The 22,582-nt window shown below is 41.1% G+C and overlaps 1 protein-coding gene across 1 annotated transcript in view; it reads left to right on the top strand.

Moving 5' to 3' along the window:
• Positions 1-520: 520 nt before the first annotated feature.
• The window catches only part of ulk1b (unc-51 like autophagy activating kinase 1), a 32,369-nt gene continuing 10,307 nt past the window's right edge, over positions 521-22,582 (top strand). The window contains exons 1-17 of the mRNA XM_083794238.1: positions 521-1,225; positions 2,016-2,108; positions 2,857-2,898; positions 8,894-8,926; positions 10,817-10,853; positions 12,608-12,781; positions 14,862-14,935; positions 15,143-15,244; positions 16,733-16,791; positions 17,605-17,687; positions 18,594-18,644; positions 19,299-19,390; positions 19,581-19,746; positions 20,491-20,545; positions 20,652-20,738; positions 21,441-21,584; positions 22,387-22,541. Of these exons, the coding sequence (XP_083650364.1) occupies positions 1,136-1,225; positions 2,016-2,108; positions 2,857-2,898; positions 8,894-8,926; positions 10,817-10,853; positions 12,608-12,781; positions 14,862-14,935; positions 15,143-15,244; positions 16,733-16,791; positions 17,605-17,687; positions 18,594-18,644; positions 19,299-19,390; positions 19,581-19,746; positions 20,491-20,545; positions 20,652-20,738; positions 21,441-21,584; positions 22,387-22,541 (1,537 nt within the window). The 5' untranslated portion in view covers positions 521-1,135. The remainder of the gene's footprint in view (positions 1,226-2,015; positions 2,109-2,856; positions 2,899-8,893; positions 8,927-10,816; positions 10,854-12,607; positions 12,782-14,861; positions 14,936-15,142; positions 15,245-16,732; positions 16,792-17,604; positions 17,688-18,593; positions 18,645-19,298; positions 19,391-19,580; positions 19,747-20,490; positions 20,546-20,651; positions 20,739-21,440; positions 21,585-22,386; positions 22,542-22,582) is intronic.

The following is a 22,582-nucleotide window of genomic DNA, read 5'->3' as shown; positions in this document are numbered from 1 at the left end:
TGATGTCAGATATGTTGTCATAGTTGACCTTGTCTTACTGGTATAGCCTACTGTACTATACAGTACAATTTAGGCATTTAGCAGACGCTCTTAATCCAGAGCGATTTACATTAAGCAAGAACAAAAAAGCATGGGAATACATCACATAAAAAGCATGTATCATGAAACATGTGTAAGCTAAGAAAGTAACAGTGGAATATCTATATAATGAAACTATACATATAAACTATACATATATACTATACTATGATATACATGTGCTATGACTACATACAGTAGTACTGTATATGCACTGTAGGTACATGTATATGCACAATATTCTTCATCGCGTTTCATGTTTTATAGGCCTACTCATCCATAATCTATTTTAATTGTTTTTAATTTGTACAATATATAAATATATAACTATACTAGCCTGTAGATTAAACTGGATTTTCTTTCTTTTTTTTTACTGTTCACATCTATGACGTCAATGTGAACAGCTGTAATTTGCCAAGGGGCATGCGCAGTACTGCAGGTACAGAGGCTGCAAGTAGGTCTTTGTTGAGACCATCGATGCTGTATCGCTACTACTTTCCCCTCACACGCTTTCTTTTGCGTTTCAGAAGAAAATGTGTACACGCTTTATTTGCCATTAGACGTTGCAAACTTGTTCTAACTTCTCTGGCGGGGCTGCCTCTCTCTCTCTCCATCATCGGTTCTGTTTGTGCTTTCACGCTACAGGATCTTTGTGTACATAAACAAAACGCACCGAGCTGTTTTTTTTAAGGTCGTACGTTCAGCCCAGAGCAAAGTGGCCAGAATAGCCGTAGAAAGATCGCTCGTGTTGTGACATTTTTTGTCTCCACGTCGATATGGGAGTCCGAGTCTCCGCGCACGGTGGCGGCTGTTAGGAGTTCCGACTCCCAGTGCTCAGTGCTTGCGTGCGAACATGAGAGAAGGACGCGGCGGGTTGTTGTCGTCGGTCAGGCGGCCCATGGCGAGTGGACGCGCGGGGGAACTTCACTGCTGCTGCCCCTCAGAGGATATCGGAGCATCCGCTGACGACCTGCTGCGGCTCGCTGCTTATTGTCATCATCTCATCCATTCCAACTAGAAGAGCAGGTCTGTGTGTCTGTCTGCGGGGTGGAGAAGAATGGAGGCCGTGGGGAAATTCGAGTTCAGTCGGAAGGACTTGATAGGACATGGCGCATTTGCCGTCGTTTTCAAAGGCAGGCAGAAAGAGGTGAGGGTTTTGACGATGCTCCTGTTGTTATGAAATTGCAATAAGAAAATGGCAGCCTGTCAATGTATTCACGTTTTTATGACCCTTTGTAATGTTATTATTGTATTATTATTATTATTGGGTTAGGGTTGTTTTTATGTGTTTTGTTTTTTATTTGTTTTATTTTTTACGTTTGGGACCCCGTTATTAATTGACCATCTATAGCTGCTGACATCTGTTGGCGCGACCTTAAGAGGCCCTGGGTAGCATACGCAAGATAAACAAAATTCTCCTTCGCAGGATGTCCATCCGTATTTCTGCTATGTTTTTATTTTCACGATGGTATTTTTAACGTTGTGTTGTTTGTCCATGTTCTTCAGATCGTGACAACATTTAGCCTCCCTTTAGCTTAATGCAGCCTAGCATAGGCTCTAAAAAGGAGTAATAATAATAATAAAACAATAACAACATTGCTTTGACCATAACCCCCAAGCACATTATCTAAAAGGCAGGCAATTTCACTTGCACTTGTAAGGTCACAATACATAGTGCAGTCTGTACAGTGTACTGTACAGCAATAGCCCGTCAACCTCTCAAGGATGTTGGACTTTACAGTGTTGACATACACTATTGACCGACCGTATAGGTTCAACAATACATATGACCGCCTGATCTCTTATATCTCAATCAGGCTATGTTGTCAACTCAAGGCTGGAGTTGACAACATATGCATACACAAGCACATGTATTTTAATCTGAACTCTGTGGACTTTACATAATCAAAACTATTTTTCACCATGTCTGTCTCTAGAAGCCAGACTGGGAAGTGGCAGTCAAATGCATCAACAAGAAGAACTTGTCCAAATCTCAGACCCTGCTGGGGAAAGAGATCAAAATACTCAAGGTATGTCACCTCATGAATGTGGAGTTGTACTTTTCGGGTTATAGTGTTGTCCAAACGTCTTAACATCCAATGTCTCGAACATCCGAGGTATAATAACTACAATAACCTATTTGTTGGATAGTGAGCCACATTAGAATGATGATAAAGGTCTATAATGGCCTTATTACTTATAAGGGTAAGCACATTTATTACAGTATTATAAGACCATAATATGCATTAATTAGTTAATAAGGAACCTATTAAAAATGTGTTAAGGAATAAGGATATGTAAATACTAGCATTTAGATTAATATTATATTACAAGACATTTATAAGTGTTTACATGGCCAGCAAAGGACTCTTTTTACAGACATGTTGGGGTAAATTCAGCTGCAGCTAATTACATCCATTTGATTTAGTAATAATTATGCATTATTTTTTTCCTTCTGTGTAACATCATCAAAAGACTTGAGACAAACAACCAATCCAAGTTATTCTGACCCCTCCCCCAAAAGTCCCATCTGTCCTGACCCCTTATCCATAATTTATAAATTATGGATTTATAATTATTTTATATATTTTGGATGATATTATGGACTTAGAATAGATGGTTCTTCGTCTCAACTCGTGTTCTGTTGTGTAGCCAGCCTCGTTATGCCAAAGAACAACCACTGACAATAGCCAATGCTGGTTCATCTCAAAACATTTTTTTATTATCTACATAATATAATGCATTTGAACAGACTTCGTTTTTTGTTTTTCTTCCCAGGAACTAAAACATGAGAACATTGTGGCACTACTAGACTTCCAGGTATGTTAATAATACCACTCTCTTTCTGGATGTGTTTCAGTGAGTTGACTCTAAAGCAGGGGTTTTCAACAGGTGGTCCTTGACCAAAGTGAAGATTTTATATTTTCTTCCACGGAACAGTGCGCTAAACTTTTGTGCACTGTTCCGTGGAAGTGCGTCAATGTTGTCAGTCAATGGGAAGTCTGAGGTTAAGACATTCCACCTGCAGGCCTATTATGCCATAGACCAGTAGTCCATGGACCATCGGTTGGAAAACAGTATAGACATGGGATGCTATGCGCACGTGTTACGAAAGCACTAATCTTAGCCCATATCCCATCCCAGCACAACAGTGGTTCCCTGGTTGATTCTTAGTCATGGTGGTGGTCCCTGGTTCACAAACAGTTGAAAACCCCTGCTCTAAAAGCTTATTTTTTATTTTGATCATCTGTAGATCTGTGATCTACTGGTGCTGTCCCAGTTTTTCTTTCAATCCCCGTCTCCAGAGCAGAGCAGATGGGTTGATGGATGAGGAGGATGTTCTGCTTGACCATGGGTCAAGCAAAGGCTGTTACTGGATAATCTGAGTTTGTGTACTGTGGAACGCAGGAGCCTCTATTGACATTTCATGTGCAGTTGCATGCCTTATTCTTATTTTGGACTCTTTGATTCTACAATATCTGAGGATATGCAGTATTTGAGGCTAGAATTAATAATAGTTGTACTAATATCACGCCGTAGTTTGCCAAGGAGGAATGCACACCTTGGCTTGTCACCTTCAGTCACATAGGCTAAGCAAATAGTTGAGTGCAGTAGCACCTACTTACACCTCGGAGTCAACTTTATTGTCACAAGACATCACTTTTCTGCAGGTAGAAAGAATTGGGTGAATGTAATGGTTTCATACAAGCTCCATCATTTGTAGTGTTCAAGAACGGTAAGAGTAGAGACAGGAAGAACAAGGAAAAAACAGGTAGATAGATAGATCTATAATATTGGTGATATGAGTAGAGCGAAACGATATAGACTACAACAAGCATTTCAGCTATTCCATATATTCATGATACGAGGCAGTTATAAACGGTTGTAAAAAGCAGCACATACTGTATGGTAAGAAGTATACGTACACATGCTGTTAAAATAGGAGTAGAATAATGCAGATACAAACTAAGGTGCCACAGTAACAGATATAGAACATAGGTGAGACATCAAAAGTAATCCTTTGTGTCAGGACAGCCTGTCAGGCAGGGCTTTTTCAACAGTCTAACTCTAACGGTAGCCTCTGTCTGAATTTGTCAAAGGTACCACTTGCATGTAGAGAATTGTCCAGAAGACTTGGCACCTGCTAGAAGATTTGTCCATTCATAATTGATGACTTTGCCTATTTTTAACATCAGCCCATCATTCAATTTGTGAGGAGGGTGTGATAATGTGACACAAGCCTCCTCAGTGCAAAGAGCATGCAGCATATGCATTGATATAAGACTATAACCAGTATCACTGTCCTGGCTCTGAGTCACATGTGAAAGGCTAAGTGTTGAGGCGATAAGGATCTGCAGGCAGTGTGCTGTTCCATCCTGTAGCTTAGTAACCAGACTTCATCGTGGAACACCTGCCAGGTAGTTTAGACAGAAGTATCCCCTGCTGCCCCTGTGCAAATACACACCTTAAAGCACCAGGTGCTTCTTCTGTTTTTATGGCCTAAGATCAGTAAAAGGCTTGCCACCTGTTTTAACCACTCAACTGCTCTAGATTTATTTGCTCAAGCCAGGTGAGAAGCAAAAGAGTACTTTTGTTTAGGGAATATTTGATTGCCCTTTGACCAAAGTATGTCCCAGTCAAATATCTGTCCCATTGATAGTTAGTTATATACAAGGAATTTGCTTTGGTATGAACAGAACATTTTATCACTTAACATAGGATAATTATATGTATACAGGGCTGACCTTACTGCAATGCACTACTACGCAACTAGACTGTCTGCGTGCGCGTGTGTGTGTACATTCCTTCTCTGCAAAGAACAGAACTTATTGCTGCTACTTCAAACGAGACAGTGTTGGTATACTCAGAAGTTATCATATGGGTTTTCTCTCTTTTTGACAACAGCTTTCATCTCACAGCTTTTCCATCTCAGAGAGATTGTGTGCTTGTAGATCAGCTACTTGCGTGAGTGACACTGGGACGGCCAGGCACGCAACTACCTATAAGCCAGGCTTTAGCTGGCTTTATGCTATAGAGCAGAGGTTCCCAACCACTGGTACTAGTACCACTGGTGGTACTAGTACCACCACTGGTGGTACTCAGAGGAGTCGCCCCAAAAAAGGGGGAAAAAGACAAAAGTGGAACGAAATATTTATATTACTACAGGTAGTAGTTCTGACCAAGCAATTGGTTGTAATAAGCTCTCCAGCCGTGCTGAAATGAGCATGACACGGACAGCACACATAGCCGTTATTAGAAGATTTGAGAACGGATTAATCACATTAGAAATATCATCAGTTATGCTGCTTAGTGATTAGACAGAGTTTTGTCAGATTAGCAGCATTATTGGCTTAGGAATGGGAAATAAAGGGCAGGTCTACTCCCCTGTATTTTAACATCAGTTATTATGGTGGTACTTGGAGAGACAAATATTTTCTGAGGTGGTACTTCAGTATAAAAAGGTTGGGAAACAATACTGTAGAGCGCCGAAGTCCTGACATCACTCGCTCATCCCCTAGTTCACTAGGAGAATAACGTGTGGTCCTCTTGAACATGTGCCCTCTGGAACTCTCTCCCCTTGGAGATCCGCCAGACTCCTACATTGAACTCTTTCAAGTCTGCACTGAAGAGACATTTGTTCACTCTGGCTTTTGGCAACTAGTTTGTTTTTTGTTTTTCATCCTTGGGTTTCTTGAAAGGCGCTATATAAATCCACGTTATTATTATTATTATTATTAATCATCTATGAGATGATTTCAAGCATTGTGGTCCAAAAATGAACAAGCTGTCTCCGTCTCGGCGATATTGTCAGGGAGGCGTCTCTGTATAGTTTACGACCGTCAGTCACTCATATTTCATAGTCTGTTTCTAGCGAAAATTTAACAAATTCAGTAACATTAGCGTTTTCTCACACTCAGTTGATTTTTCATATCCATATGAGTGAAACGGCCGGGATGACATGTTTATTGTTCAAACACAGTTCTTATATGAGGCGATCTAAATAAAAAGTACATGAACCTGTGGACTTTCCCCCTCTACCGATATTGGCGTCAGACTTCGGTGGTCTATATGCGATGACAGGAGTTGTTGTATTCCTTCCTCTCTTCCTTCCTCTCTTCCTTCTTCAGTTTAAATCCCACCCATGGATGTTTTTAGTCTTACCAACTGCAAGCCCAGTTGTTGGGGTCATTTGTCAGTTATAAAAGTTGTGAGGGTCGTTTGTCCATTTCCTCACTGAGACCTGCTAAGGCAGGGCTATTCAACTGGCGGCCCGCGGAGCGCCCCCTAGTGGCCCTTGGAATAATAATTGAAAAAAAAGAAAAAACGTTTCTTTACAGGTATGATGTGCGCGATACAGTATATAAAGTGCTAGATTATCATATTGACAGTAATCAGGCATAGTTGTTTCTAGGGGTGGGGGGCGAGGGGGGCAGCTCCACCCCATGGGGCCCACGTGGCCCGCGACCCGCAATTTTATTTGCGCACGCATGAGACTGGACCATGGCCTTATTCAAAACTTATTAATTATTACTTATTATTTGTGGACCTTCAGCATTTATTGTTGAGGACCCCTGGCCTACATAGATCTTTGTGTTTGAACACAAAATGCATTTGTAGAATCGAAAAAAATCTGCGCTTCGCGCGCACGCTGTGCGGCCCTCCACACACAATCATTCTACAGCTGTGGCCCCCGACCTAATCTAGTTGAATACCCCTGTGCTAAGGGGTAGTGCAATACAAAACAGTTTGTCACTACAATTACTGTAACAATTACTGTAAAACTGGTTCACATTATTTAATATGAACACACAGGCATAGGATTGGGAGCTAACATAATTCATGTAATTTGCTGCTAATAACTATGAAGTTCAATATAAATCAAAGACTTCTGACGTCAGATTGTAACATGCTTAAAACAGCTCCACCAACAGCTATTAGTGTACTATACATTTATAATAACAGCAGGTCCTTGGCCTGAATTTTGAAGACCCCTGCTTTTGTCAATAGATCACATTATCTCCATATCTACATTACACACTGGCTTCTTGTGTTGCTTTCAGTGGAAAATGCATGCTGTTGCATATTCATTGCAACGCTAAACCTTGTTTTATGATTGGTTGTGCACTGATGTTGTGCACTGAAAATTGTAGATCTGCAAGCTTGCAGATTTGCTATTTTTGGAGCACCACACCGGCTCCACCACTACAGGACAGGCATAAATGAAGCATAAGAGCTAGCCTTATCACGTGTTGTGAGCTTGTAGATTGGTTATTTCTGGCACGGGCACTGTCACGCAAGTAAGTATAAATTAAGCATAAGAGCCTATTTTTGTTCCTGAGAGCACAGTTTACTCTAAATAAAAAATGACATAACAATAATTAAACTTTAGAAAAAAAGAGGACCACACTTGAAACAGTTCCAGCTCTTTCCTCGAACATTTGTTTTGTGATCCTAGCTAATCGGATGTACTGTAGCCTGTGTGGATACATCATCCACAGGGGTGATGGGAATAGATTACTGCGTGACAGCCCTGTCAAAACAGTAACTCTGAGACCACCACAGTGAAGTGTCCGTCAATCAAATGTTTTAGATTAGCGACTAGTACTATACGCGGTGAAGACTGCTGTAAGACTGTAGCAGAGGAAACGCTGCCAATGGAAACCAGATGGCTGATCCTGGTTGAAAATGGCTGGTTGGTTGCTGCCCATCCTTGGCAAAGCGGGTCTCATAGAAACAACCCCCAAACTGCTGACTCAGCTGCATTAGGCACAGAGCTCTGGTCTCTGATTGGTTGTTTTAAAGACAACAATGAGATGAATACGGAGGCCCAGATCACGGTCATCTGTTACCATGTGATAAGAGGGCTTTTTCAAGTGGGCTGCACCAAGGCTGCTGCTGCTGCTGCTGGTTATGTGAAAGAGGGACACGAGTAGGTCAGAGTATGGCGTGGTGGGAGTTGAGGGTTGTATTTAATCCCCTGAGTGTTTCCAAAGCAAAACACAGCCATGTTATTAACTGCATGAAGCCCAGCGTCCTCCTTATTCTGGGCATGTATGATGTAATATTACTATATTCAGCAATCTACAAGTTCACAACACATTGATGCATTGTGTAGATTGAGATTGTAGATTGTAGATTTGCTATTTTCAGCAAAATGGAGAGGACCATGTGTAGACCCCTGGGGGACCCTGGTCAGTGCTGTATACTACTGTATGGTTTAAGTACTTAGTGGAAGAATCTCCACTGAGTTATTTTTGTTTAAATATTTTAGGGCATGATTTGATTCTCACCAACTTTGCTGGACTACAGTTACATGTGGTCTGGGATGAATGAAGTCATAGTTCCGTTTTCCAAAATATGGCCACCAAACCAGTTTTTTTGTTTTGTAAAATTGAGCCAAGTATTTATTTTTCATCCCAGTGAATAGCGGTCACTATCATCATTTGGATAGCTGGACAGTTAAGCAGCTTCTTGTCATCCGTTTGATTTGATATGTTAATCAGTAATATGTTATATAGCCTATAATATAGCGATGGTGTGATTCCTTCACTTTTACCAAAATCATATAATTATGTATAAAATATTTCTACATTGACCAAAATACGAAGGTCTGCCTTTGTCTCTCCCTTGACTTGTCCAATCATTGCTGCTGCTGTGATTGGCCGAGATAGCATAATTATGTTCCTTTTTATTGATTTATCATGAATACTAGCCAACTATGAAGAACCATGGACATGTAATGTATTTTGGCATGAACATTAATATTGGCTCCTTTTTGTCTTCTGTCACTGACGTGTTAATTTCTGCCCTCCAGGAAACGGCCAGCTCAGTGTACCTGGTAATGGAGGTACGTTTGGTGTGATGTTCATCTCTGTTTGCTTAATGCTGATGTATTGGTTCACACTGACAGGGTATGCTCTATAATTAGCCTTGTCCTCAGGCAGTCTGGCTACAGGTTGGGAAATAACTACCAGACAAATCCTGCAAACGTTTGACTGTGGCCGTTAAGTTTAATTAGTAACTACTTGACTGATAATTTTGCCAGGTAGTCACCCAGCCCTCTTTTAAATAGGTTATTGTCTCCACCAGGCCTAAGGCATGGGGACAGTATGTTTTGCACTCTGTCCGTGTGTGTGTGTGTGTGTGTGTGTCCGTCCGTCCGTCCGTCCGTGTACAGCTAATCTCCGGCACCGTTGGCCCGGCCGATGCCAAACTGTGCACACACACTCCCTGAATGCCAACGACGAACCTCTGCCCCAATTTTCCCGCAACAGCCTGTTATAGCGCCACCATGAGGCCGATTTTTGCAAAACATATATTACTCGGTATACAGTATACACTATCTCTATATATAGTCATGTGATCAACACGGACCTGTCCGCTTCCCCATATTCCATCCCCATTGGCTAAGATTGCCTTCCAAAGTTTGCAGGATTGGTCAGTTTTGAACAAAATGCCTCAAATCATGAACGCAGAGTGCAATTTGAGGAATATTATGCATGCACATTCCCACTAGGCCGAGGAACAAATGCTACTTGGAGGTGCTATAACTGACCCATTCGTGTTTTTACCTATGACTTATTTTTTTTACATCTGCTCTTCACAGTGCCAACAGGAGGCCGATTTATATAAAACATTTTCTTTATATTACTTTTTCAGATTTGATCCAAATCTCTTTCTTTCTTTCTTTCTTTCTTTCTTTCCAATATCAAATTAATAATTAAATCACTGGGCTGTTTATAAAAATTACTGCCCTACCTGGAACCATTCCACACACAGGTCACACAGTGGAGTGACCTTTTCTTTTAACAATGTATAGTACAGAGTTGTGTCTCCCCAGTGCCAACCATCTGGCAATACGATGATCAGATAATTAATCCAAACTTGATTACCTCAAAGTAGCTTTTATGTCATCTGTTCAGGGATGCCATGATTAAGTTTCAAGCACATACCTTTTGAGACTCATGAAAAGGGGGTCTTTAATCTCTTTGTTTTTGCGTTGCATAAAGTGGACCTAAATATGTTTTTCTCCAGAAGAAGAAAAGAGATTAGTTAAATTAGGAAAGGGCATTGTAGATATGAAAGGAAATATGAAAAATAGTGTACTTCACACCAGATGGCACTGGCTAACAATAATGGTTGGACTATAATCATTAGTCCAACCATTATTGTTAGCCACTAATGCCTTGCTCCAAGTCTATGAAAGGACAAATCCATTCAGCTCACAAACTCCCAGATTGGGGGTGTTATCTATCAATTAACTAACTAAGTCAGAAGTGCGTTCATTTTTAAACTGTGTTATGTAGCTGTAATAAGCTATAATGTGACTAGAAACATCTGATACGTTTTCTATGTCTTCTTCCTTACGTTTCTTACCATCTACCGTACTTGAAAAGGAAATGAGGGTTGGGTTCTGTTATCAAAGCATCGCCCATGATGTTCAAAATAATTCATTTATATTAATGAAAATGCAACAACGGAACTCCAACCTAAATGCAATCCTTTGAACTGCTTCATTTATTAGTCACTTCAGACAGAGACTGTTGTTAGAAAATGCAACCCCTCGTGTTGCTTCAGTTATTCAGCCTTACTGCATTATTATTAGCCTCACTGGCAGAGCTATTGTTCCATAAATGTATTCCTTTTCATGTATCTCTCTCTCTCTCTCTCTCTCTCTCTCTCTCTCTCTCTCTCTCTCTCTCTCTCTCTCTCTCTCTCTCTCTCTCTCCAATTTTAGTATTGCAATGGTGGGGACCTGGCAGACTATTTACACTGTAAGTGGAACATTTTATCAGATTGACAGCACTGGCACAACAGGCGTGTGTGTATTGATGTCAAGATGTCATGCTTGCAGGCCAAATGGGCGATATGATATGACAAGTTGCGATAGCAATCACTCTGCCATGAAACTTGTACATGGGTCCAAACAAGTATCCAACTAACTCTCAAAACCAGTGGGAAATTGTTCAAGACAGGAGTGCCACTGACCATCATTTCAAATATCATTCAAAATGAAAAGCTGCTCAGGGGGATTTGGAGTTGAACGCATTGATATCCAGAGAGTAATTTAGTCTTTAAGACAGAATCTCAGCATGACAGTGTTGCAGCCTTAAGTTTTTCTGAAGTTAAACTGGACGTCTTCAGTACATGAAAGGAAATTGAATGATTGGACATGGCAGTCGGGATGTTCTAGTACATGAAAGGGAATGGAATGATTTAACAATGTCTAATGAGGGGTGTGGGCTCCAAGCCTCCAACCAAGCAGGACGTGGTGAGTATTTGGGCTGACTGCAGTCTGCGAGCCATTCTGGATTTAACTTCCTTAACCCTGAAACGAGACACATACCCACCCAGGTTTCCTCCTTTACAGTTTTCAGCTGTAAACAGTGTTGACTAAATTAAGGTTTTTTTTATTGATTACGTTAGCTCGCACTCTTCGCCAACGTATCCATCCGCCTCAATGTAAATAGATTTACAAAAATGCATTAATCTTTTCCCAGATTTCGTTTTTGGTCTAAACAAGCTTTAGTCAACGGCCCGATGATCGCGTTTACATAGCGTGATCGCGTTTACATCCCTCTGCATAGCGTTCACGTCTCGGATCCCGTGGGCTGGCAGTGGCGGAAGAATGAATGAATTAATACCTGGTAGTGAATGTGTTAAACAGCTCAGGTAGTTTTCTTTTCTTTTTTTTATTGTTTATTTTATTTGGAAAGAGCAGTACAAACCAGTATAAAATACACATTTCTTAAACAGAAAAGTATTTAGTGCATTTCCCTCCCTCCCCCCTCAGGTAGTTTTAAATTAGCTGTGAGCCTACTGCTTCCTATTGCTGTAAAAAGCTCACTTTGAAACTCAAGTGTGGCGTTGCTATGAATAGAGATGGCGTGAGGGGGAGAGGGTGTGTGCTTTGTTAATCCTGCAGGGGAAATTCTGTTTCAGCTTCACTCAGCTGATGGCTGCTTAGAGATGGTCATGATTAGTGCTTGGGCTGTTAAGTATCTTGCTCAGGGGCACATAGACATGGGAACTGGTCACCTTCTAATTACCAGACGGCGTCTCTACACTCCAAATTGGCTATCTTTACTCCTGCAACGGTGTGTTCAGAGGCGAAAAGAACACATTGTGACACGGCAGGCCACAACAGTCTTTAAGCTACACCGTACCGTACTGCACCTGCTCTGCATGAAGGTGATTTTTTAGAGAAGACAGCAGGAGAAAGGGTTGGGGGGAGAACAGAGGGAGAAGTTCAGTTGAAGTTCACACATTTTTTCCTCTTGGGTCATGGTGAAATATTTGGAAATGAAATGTTTATTATTTGAGTCCAGACATACTGTACAGAAAGTAAAGTAAAAGTAAACCTCTACTCCTCATTTGCATACAGTGGATTTGAAAATACAATTAATTACATATTACAGTTGCAAAGCTTGTTAAGCTGTCAACTATCCTATCAACCTGTCCTATCTACCTATCTATCTCAACTACGCACTGCTGCAATCACTTAAGTGCATGTACTGTTCTTCTACAGCCAAAGGCACCCTGAGTGAGGACACCATTCGGGTTTTCCTACAACAGATTGCGGGGGCCATGAAAGTCCTACATGGCAAAGGCATCATCCACAGAGACCTTAAACCACAAAACATCCTGCTGTCCTACCCCCCGGGTCGCAAGTCCCATTCGGCCAACACCTGCATCAAGATAGGTATGTACTGTGTGTGTGTGTGTGTGTGTGTGTGTGTGTGTGTGTGTGTGTGTGTGTGTGTGTGTGTGTGTGTGTGTGTGTGTGTGTGTGTGTGTGTGTGTGTGTGTGTGTGTGTGTGTGTGTGTGTGTGCGTGTGCGTGCGCGTGCGTGTGCGTGCGCTTAATTTAACCAGTAAAAGCCATATTGAGACTAAAGTCTATTTCACAAGTGTGAACAGGCCAAGAGAAGAGGCAAATAATGTTACACAGCTGTGCCAGTAACAACAAATACAAAACAATAACGGTGTATTTAACATTCGTAACACAGGTACCCACTACCTAAGAAGCTTGAGGAGAAACGGGAACGTCTAATAAAGTGACCAATAAAATGCTAATATAAATACTAAGCAACGGAATTGGCTAATAAACTAATAAAAAAGCTAGAGAAACAACATTTGCTATACTTCAAAGCAGATGCAGTAACTGGGAAGTGTGCTCATGGCAATCCTTTTAACTTTTTTAAGCAAAAGCCAGTTTGAGTCTTGTCTGTAGGTCGTTCCTAGACCAGGGTCAAAAAACGCAAAGCTTTTTTACCCCAGCCTGCCTCAGATTTGGTTGCGGTCATAGTGTAGCCAAGCATAATGGCTAAGCTAACCGTTGAACTTAATGGATCTCGTCTCGGGGAAACGGATATCCGTGTAACAGCACTTGATTACGGTTACACATATTACACCTGGGTGTAATATGTTTATTCTTAACACTTTGCTTCTGGGTTCAAGAGGGTTTAAATTTATCATCACAATTTTTTTTAAATTTGTCTTTCACCAGGTTTTTGTCGTGGTGTGAAGTTGTTGAATAAAAGTGGAAACACTTTGAATTGACATCACTTTTACGGTTATCAAGGATCTTTTTTCTTAGTTTAAAATTCACAATTCACAAACAATGCTACAAATACATGGGTATAGAGCGTCGCAGTCCCTCCCCCTTTCAGAAAAACGAGTGGCCCAGGAAATGAAAACCCAATGCATTCTCCCATATGCATTTCTTATTTAATTTATTTAAAGACCTTTTAAGCGCCATACGAAGCCAACTCTTGTCGTGACAAATCATGACAACACACACAATGTTTCGGGACAAACAAATAATTACAAAGAAGAAAAACAACAAAAAAGGTGTTGTAACTTGCCGTTTTCTTATACTTTCTAATTCTTTGTTTGGCCCGAAAAATTGTGTGTGTTGTCATGATTTGTCACGACAAGAGTTGGCTTCGTACGGCGCTTAAAAGGTCTTTAAATAAATTAAATAAGAAATGCATATGGGAGAATGCATTGGGTTTTCATTTCCTGGGCCACTCGTTTTTCTGAAAGGGGGAGGGACTGCGACGCTCTATACTGTCTGAGTTACAAATGGTGATCTTTGCGTAAATGTTGAAGTGTAGAGAGAGAGATGACACTGAGAGCTGTTTGGAAGTGGCAGTGTGTATGCCCTTTATGTTTTTCCACTGTGGGAATTGGCTGGCCTCAGTCATGATCACAGCAGTGTGTTATAAGCCTCATGTCTCTGTCGAAACCTGTCCCCACACACAACTTTACATGTACACAGAAGAATGATGAGAAGGCTGGGTTGTGTTTTAGTTACTTAGTTTTTGTGTGTTTGTGTCTTTAATAAACTCATTATTTAAGGTATGGTTTTCAGGTGTGTAGGGCTACTCTGTCATAGTAAATTAAACGCTTAAACAGATTCAGCACAGTCAGAAGCCTTGTGGTCACATACATATTTGCGGATTCTTAGCGGATTAAATCCCACTCATATGGCCTTTATTTTATATTTTGTATGGAGGGACAGACAGTAGGCTGACAGGAAATGGGGCATACTGCCAGACTGGATTACCAGCCAAGGTGCCTGGACCGCTGAGCCTCTGGATTGCACTTTGTTTGGCCGTTCTGTTTTCATCCACTATAATGAGTTCATAGACCTCACACAGAAAAGTCATGGAAATGTCAATTAATCTGTATGAGAGCATAGCTGTGTCCTCTTTCTCAATATATCTCTCTCTTTCTCTTTATATTCGTCACCTACCACCCGTCCCCCCCTCTCCTCAGCTGACTTTGGCTTTGCTAGGTATCTCCAGAATAACATGATGGCAGCAACGCTATGTGGGTCCCCCATGTACATGGTGAGTTTGTTTAGCTTCTCTTACAGTTTGATCACAATTTCAGCCACCATAATGCATTAGCTATATTACTGAAATAACAACACATATTTCTTAATTGTTTTCTTTCTCCATCCAGGATGCTAAAGAAATTAAAGTGTGCAACAGAATCATGCGTACTTCCGGACATAAAATTGAGGGTTGTGTCATTGTCCTTTCTTTTCCACGCAGGCTCCTGAAGTCATCATGTCACAGAACTATGATGCAAAAGCTGACCTGTGGAGCATCGGAACCATTCTTTTTCAGTGTCTGACTGGGAAGGCGCCCTTTCAGGTGAGCAGCACAATGTATCCATGGGATGTACAGTAGATGATGGGTGAGCAGCACAATGTATCCATGGGATGTACAGTAGATGATGGGTGCGACCAAGTCATACTGTGTGTTTTTTGCTGTGGTGCAGAAAACGGTTATCCTTTTGGACATATGAGGTTTCCACCCGACAGAGACAATATCATTTCATTGGTATTAATCCAGAATGATTTACAGTAAGCAAGTACAAAACAAATCTAAGATCATAAGTAAACCAAAGACAATTATCTGTACATTGAAACTATAAACACTATAGGGCTACTAAATTACATTTGCTGCTGTTTCACCACTTCATGTGTGTCATTTAAGCAAGAGTGGGTTTTAAGTTAACTTTCCCTCAGTGGTAACTTGGTAAGGGAGAGAGAGAGATAATATCATAGAGATTTGCCCGTGGCGTTGCGTGTGTCTGGTTCAGTGTGTTGTGCCTCAGCCATAACTGACACATGATACTGTAGAGGGGTGGCTAACTCGGTTCATCAGCTGATGTTTGTTTGAAGTTTTTGAAGTTATGTTCCCTTTACATTACATGCATGGCTGGCTCTGTGGCGTGTGCAGCACGGTTTGTGAGACTGTAAACATGAATGCTGAGAGAAAATGTGTAAATGGTATAAATGACAAGTCGTAATGCTGTGAGCAATATATATTCATTGAAAATGTAGAGGATAATATGATAATAAGTTCAAAAGTACATTATGTCCATTGTGGTCCAGCCATACGTTTTGACGTAGTATTCTTATGGACTGGATCGTCTATATTTTAATTATATAGAATGACCACAAAAAATGAAACAAAAATAAACAATGAATGTGTTGTCTTGGAATGCAGGAATGTGCAGTGTTTAGCAGCCATGCAATGCTTTTCTTCTGGCCCTGCAGTATTCCTTTGAAATGATGACTGTCTCTGATTTACACAGTGACTGTTCTCTGAGATCATGTGGGAGTTCAAAAGCTGGACTGTTTTTCTGTGCTGCTGATATGACTTATAGTTATACTTTGAAACATTATAGTTACTGGTAAATGGTGCATTTATACAGTGCCTTTATCCAAAGTGCTTTACATAGATTGTGCATTCACCCATTCACGCACACATTCATACATCGATGGAGGAGGAAACCATGCAAGGCACCACCAACCTGCTCATCGGGAGCAATTAGGGGTTCAATGTCTTGCTCAAGGACACTTCGACAGTAACTCTGGGGGAGCCCGGGATTGAACTGGGAACCTTATGGTTCCCAAGCGGCCACTCTACCTCCTGATCCACTGACTTTTACTTGTAAAGGAGTATATTGCAGTATTTATACTTTTACTTAAGTAAAACAATTGAGTACTTTTTCCACCACTGCATAATTGTAAGACGATGTATAATGCGTAACTTGTAAAAGAAACATTCACAGACTCGGAACAATGCTCACAAAATCAATATCATGCAACACATTATCTGTCTCTTCTGTAGGCCAGCAGTCCTCAGGACCTTCGGCTGTTCTATGAGAAAAATAAGAATCTCAGCCCCAAGTAAGTATTGTCGTCATTTCAATGTGATATTTCTATTAAGACTAGTTTATGCTGTATTCGAAGATGGATATATAAACATTGACAAGGGCTTTGAGGAAAATGTGTTTGCAAAATAAAAATCTATCTGGAAAAATACAACTCAATTATTTGTCCTTACTTTTAAAGCAGTAAAAGATATTTGGCTATTTTGATTTTATTCTGTAGTTGAGCTTTGGTTTCTGCTCTGATAGCCCTGTGTGATCTACTGTGGGAATGAAGCGCATGTGAAAAGGTCATTATTGTGGCACATTACTACTACTACTAGGTCCATTTATAGCTCTTTTGAAATGTAGCATCTAGGTTATCGCAAAAATGTAAATGAATGCATCTCTCCTGGATGTCATGCTAATCATGCAACTTTTTCTTAGTTTAGTTTTCACCGTCTGGCATTGTTCCTGCAACTGGCAATTCAGAGGTCTGGAACCAGGCTATGATATTTGATGTACACTTTCAAAATATGTCAGAGCTCCTCTAAAATCATTTGGTTAAGACGTGATGACCCGTCAACATGAATAAATTAACTGGTTTAAAGCTAGTCCACTGCGTGGAAATTGAAAATGAATCAAGTGAATTATATTGTCTGCATTGAGAGTAGTATAGTACTTGACTTCCTGGTATTCTTCATTGGCCTTAGCCCCACACAGGTCTATCCTTGGTCCCCTATATCGACCAAAGCTTCAATCTATGCCAACTAGTCTACAGTATGTATCATACACTACGGTAGGCTACATTTATGTTTAGGAACATCAAATCTTTGTTTTTGCTCGCCTCCAGCATCCCCAGAGAAACGTCGTTCCACTTGAGACATCTGCTGTTGGGACTGCTGCAAAGAAACCACAAGGACCGCATGGACTTTGGTGAGGGCCTACAGTTTGTTTTATATTTCAAAATTGTTAGCTAAGGAACAGCAATGTCCGTGTTCACCTATGTGTTGTTCACCTATGTGTTCATGTGTTCGTTAATTAATGATCACCAGTATATGACTATGAGTACCAGTAGGGGCGCTGTTGTGCCAGAAACAGAGAGAGGGATAGTGCTGCACTGTTGCCTGCTAATGAGAGAGAGGTGTGGGGGGGGGGGGGGGGGGGGGAGTTGCACCACTCAAGCTCACTACATGTCACGATGCAACGCGCTTGTAGATCGTCTGTTTTGTCATATGACAAAGTGGTGTCAAAGTGTGGTTTTGAGAAAACAGTTTGTTGTGTTCAAACGCCATATGTGAACATGAATCTGGAGCAAACGGTATACAAATAAGGTACAGTTTGTGAATTGATGATACCTTTTTGTAATGCCTGCACAGCTAGTAAACATAATATTGTAGGTTATCCAGACTTGTTTTTTCTTGACCACAAATGTTAAGAATGTTACTTAGATGGAATGTTGTTTATGCAAGGTATAGTTTACCTGGTATCCAAGTTTCTTTGAGGCACAACTAGTTATTTGTTGACTAGACTAGAGTTGCTTACTCATCGTATTCTGATCTCTTGCTTGTAAGTCGCTCCGGATAAGAGCGTCTGCTACATATCTTAGACTGTATTTGTCAAGTTTCAGGATGTATTAGTTCCCAAATGTACTTGAGATTTACGCCATGATATACATATTGCATATTTGCATACCATACACTCCCCTGATCATACTGAGCAAGATGTCACATTCTGTAAGACAGAATACTGTTGGAATTGGAATTGATCATTAATTAATTCATTAATTGATCTTAATTAATTCATTAATTGATCTATCTTCCTCCTTTTACATCTTTCCAGATGAGTTCTTTAGTCATCCTTTCCTGGAAGCCAGCTCGTCCATGAAGAAGAGTGAGTCAAACTAACAGTCAATACTTAGATTACCTACCAAGGTCCATTTGGTCAGATACTGTATGTTCGAAAAGACTGGAGGTGTGTTTCAGAAAACAACGTACAACTTTAGCCATAATAATAATTGACAATTCCCTGCACTCTGTGCAAGGCATCTGCCAATATCCACACTCAAAATGTCTGATAATGGTCCAAATGTTTCAATATACTGTATATCTGTCAGGGGGTAGAATGGGTAACATTTGTGACAGAAAGCAGCCAACTAAACGTGTGAAGAAGTTATCCGGTGAAACTTTAAAGGTGGATCCAATCGTTTTGGTCTTTTGCCCAAACCAGCCAAAGCAAATGTCTGTCAAGCCTTGCCAGACCATGCATGATGATTGAATGAACATGGATCTCAATAGAAGCGGTTATGGTCTGGAGTACTTGAGCCAAACGTCTATTTAGCCATGACGTGTATTTAATGTTTAGCTTTTTCAGGCCACAAGGTTTATAGGCGGCATTGATGCACTGACTTGCTGTTTAAGGGACTTTAAGATGACTTATTATTGAGACTCAGTATTTACCTGTGTAAAATAGTCCAATAGTCCAAAGATGAGCAATATTTTGAGTGTGTGCTTGTGTACATGTGCCTGCCTCTGTGTTCTCCTACAGCAACTCCGGCTGTGACGATGACATGCTTCCCTAGCTCTGCATCAGCCAGTTCTTGTAGCAGCTCCTCCACCTCTCACCTTGCCTCACCACCGGTTTGTTTACCTTTGTGCTCTTAACAACTGTGTGTGTGTGTGTGTGTGTGTGTGTGTGTGTGTGTGTGTGTGTGTGTGTGTGTGTGTGTGTGTGTGGACTGCGTGCGTGCGTATGCATGTGTGCGTCTAGTAAGTAGCTCTTAACTTTCTCTCTCTCTCTCTCTCTCTCACACATCATTTCCTCCTGCAGCAGTCCCTGGCTGAGGTTCAGCAGCTGCGTGCCAAGGCGCTGCCCTCCCCCACCCAGGAGGCAACGGGTTTCCTATTGAAGGACTCCACTGGCGGCGGTGGCAGCAGTAAGAACTCGTCCTCTTGCGACACGGATGACTTTGTCATGGTGCCTGCACACTTCCCCAGTAAGAGTCTCATTTCTTTGTCATGGTGCCTGCACACTTCCCCAGTAAGAGTCTCATTTCACACATAACACTGCCTGCAGCCCTATGCAATATATGTCAAATGGCATTGTTGTTCTTTTGACTTGATGCTTTTAAAGGTCCTATATTTGAGCATTGTAGTCATTAAAAAAGAACATTCCTTAATATTTATTAAACAATAAACCTGTACTATTATTTACACTGGAAACAAAAAGTCATCATAGTCATCTGTTTGAGAGGCTGCACAGTGTCTGGCTGGCAGCCAGGCACATTACTAATTTACTGGTCATTTTATATCAACTGAGGTTCTAGTTGATACACAATACTTGACAGCAACACTGCAGATAGTCCAGTTATTTTACTCCAAGCTTACCTAGCTCCAATATTACCTTCGACTTCAAGTTGAGTTCTAACTTTCCCTGGCGTGGATGAAATTATGCATGCCTTGTAAAAGTGAATCACCCCATCTGATTGCAAAAACAATGTACAACATAGAAAACAAAATGCATTTTGACCATGCAGGGACCTTAAAGGTACAGACTGAAGTTCTGCAAAGTTCAGCAGGCCTTTGCTGTACTGGACCGTAGGTTTTCAAATGACCCAACTGAAGAGCTTAGACTTCAGACATAATTTATGTGGATCTCTGAAACTATACATGGCTCTTCTGGCTGTCAGACATGGCTCTTTCTACTGTTTTTAAAGTGAATTGTTTCCATGGGTTTGCAGCAGGTGAACTGACCTGTGAGAGTAAAGCGCTGCAGGACAGCCTGATGAATAGTGGGTAAGTAATTTGGTAGTAACCAAACATTTACATTTGTCTGTGAAGCACATAATACTAGCTGGTGTAAGCTCTGAAAACTCATCTCCTTTGCCATTTCTCTTATCAGCTCTCTGCTGGCCTCTGCTGGTCTGTGTAGCCAAGCCAAGACACCACCACACTCCCCTTCCTACAGTGGCTCTTCTAATCCTCTCAGGTAACAGCAGCACAGTGTTTGGGTCCATTTTTGCACCCTAGTGAGTAGTGATGTGTTCAACAGAGCAGTGACAGAGCAACTGGCTACAACTCCCGACAACACTACAAAAACAGTTGATTTGTCTTTTGTCAGAGCTCCAATGACGCAGTAAAGTGTCAATCAATCTCATGTTTTTCTTTCACCATTTCCACCCCCCTTCTCTCGCCCCACAATTCCTTCTCTGTTGTGTAAAAGGAAGACATGCGATTAACCAGTTCCCTGTGCTATTAAATTTTTGAGCAACACTTTAATGGCGACTCTGTATGTTATTTTATGTAGTTTTTGTTGCCACTACTATGAGCACACTGACAACGCAGCATCAGAGGTCAGTTAAAGCAACAGTTGAAACTCAAAGGTTTAAACTTGTGAAACCTTGGCATGGCATGGAATCCCCCTGTTGTGCAAACCAAATAAAAGTCTGATCATCTCAAAGTTAAAGTACAGCTCTGCGCTATTTAATATCAAACCTGAAGATAGAAGATTATGGTCTTGAAAATGTATTCAAACTATTCATGTACTTCCTAGTGTGAGGATATGTTCCAATTGGGTTCAGCCATATCAAAAGTGTACTGGTGTTCTGTATAAATAAGGTTTCAATCTCATTCTGAATCTGAAGTCTTGATCTCTGCCCACTCTGTTTCTGTCCTTCTCTCTCGTTGGTAGACCCGGTGAGGCTACAGCCAGCAACTATGGTGGTAGCTGTGGCAACTATGGTCAGTCTGTACCTATCCCAGTTCCCACTCAGGTCCAGAACTACCAGCGCATTGAGCAGAACCTCCATTCTCCTAGATCGGATGAATCCCCACGGTCTGTATAGACATATGTTCGCATACACAAACACTCAAATATAAAGTGTCCAATCAGCCTTCTAACTACCCCTAAATTCCACAGAACAATTTCTTATTGGCTAGCAGGCGCCTGTCCATTAAGCCTAATTTATAGTCGTGGCTCATGGTCCATAGCTCCAACAGTGTTTAGTACTACCGGTATATAAATTAGGATTTAATATAGGGATATCGGAACACCGGACAACTGTTTAACCACGTTTTCTCACAGTCCCATGAATTATATCAAAGTTTCCCCAATGTCAATAGCAAAGTGCTTCATTTATATGCTACAAGTTCACAACCACCACACACAAGTTTGTAGATCAGCTACCATGGCTCTGTAAGAAGCGCGAGATGTCTACAAATGGATCGATCAGCTTGTGCATATTTCCTGTAGGCCAGAAATAAAATGTCACGTGTTTTATATAGTTGTAATAATTTACGTTAATTTTGTAATGTAAATTAATGGCAGTCAGATTGTGCTGAATAAGGAGGTCGGGGGTGGCTTATTGTCGGTATTAGCCGTTTACAATGCGCTACATCTGTGCTGAATCCTTGCCAAAATATGGAGTTACTTCATACATCATAGGTTCACCATAGATGACTGACCACATGAATGCCAAGATCCACATGTAGCCACGTGATTATTAGCCCCGTCTTGTGAAATCAGGCATAAGTCACGTACCGTACAATATATTGAATTGTATCTAGTTTTTTGCTTGTTTTTCTCCTTGGTAATTTTTCAGAGTTGGTGACTTTGCCTTGTGTTTTATCTCTTAAAGACAGTCAACACCTGTGCGCCGCTGCAGCAGTGGAAGCTCCTTGGGCTTTGCAAGAACCGGGCCATCCCCTCCCTACAGTCAAGGACTGGCCCCAACCCCAGTCTGTCGCAGGCTGTCTCTGGGAGGGACCAGACCCTTTCAACTACCCCCACAAGGTAATACCCATGTTAATCAATGCTCACTTTGTGGGTTACTT

This window comes from Protomyctophum parallelum, assembly GCF_964188405.1.
Source record: "Protomyctophum parallelum genome assembly, chromosome: 21".
Lineage (NCBI taxonomy): Eukaryota > Metazoa > Chordata > Actinopteri > Myctophiformes > Myctophidae > Protomyctophum > Protomyctophum parallelum.
This window is presented reverse-complemented; position numbering and strand designations above follow the sequence as displayed.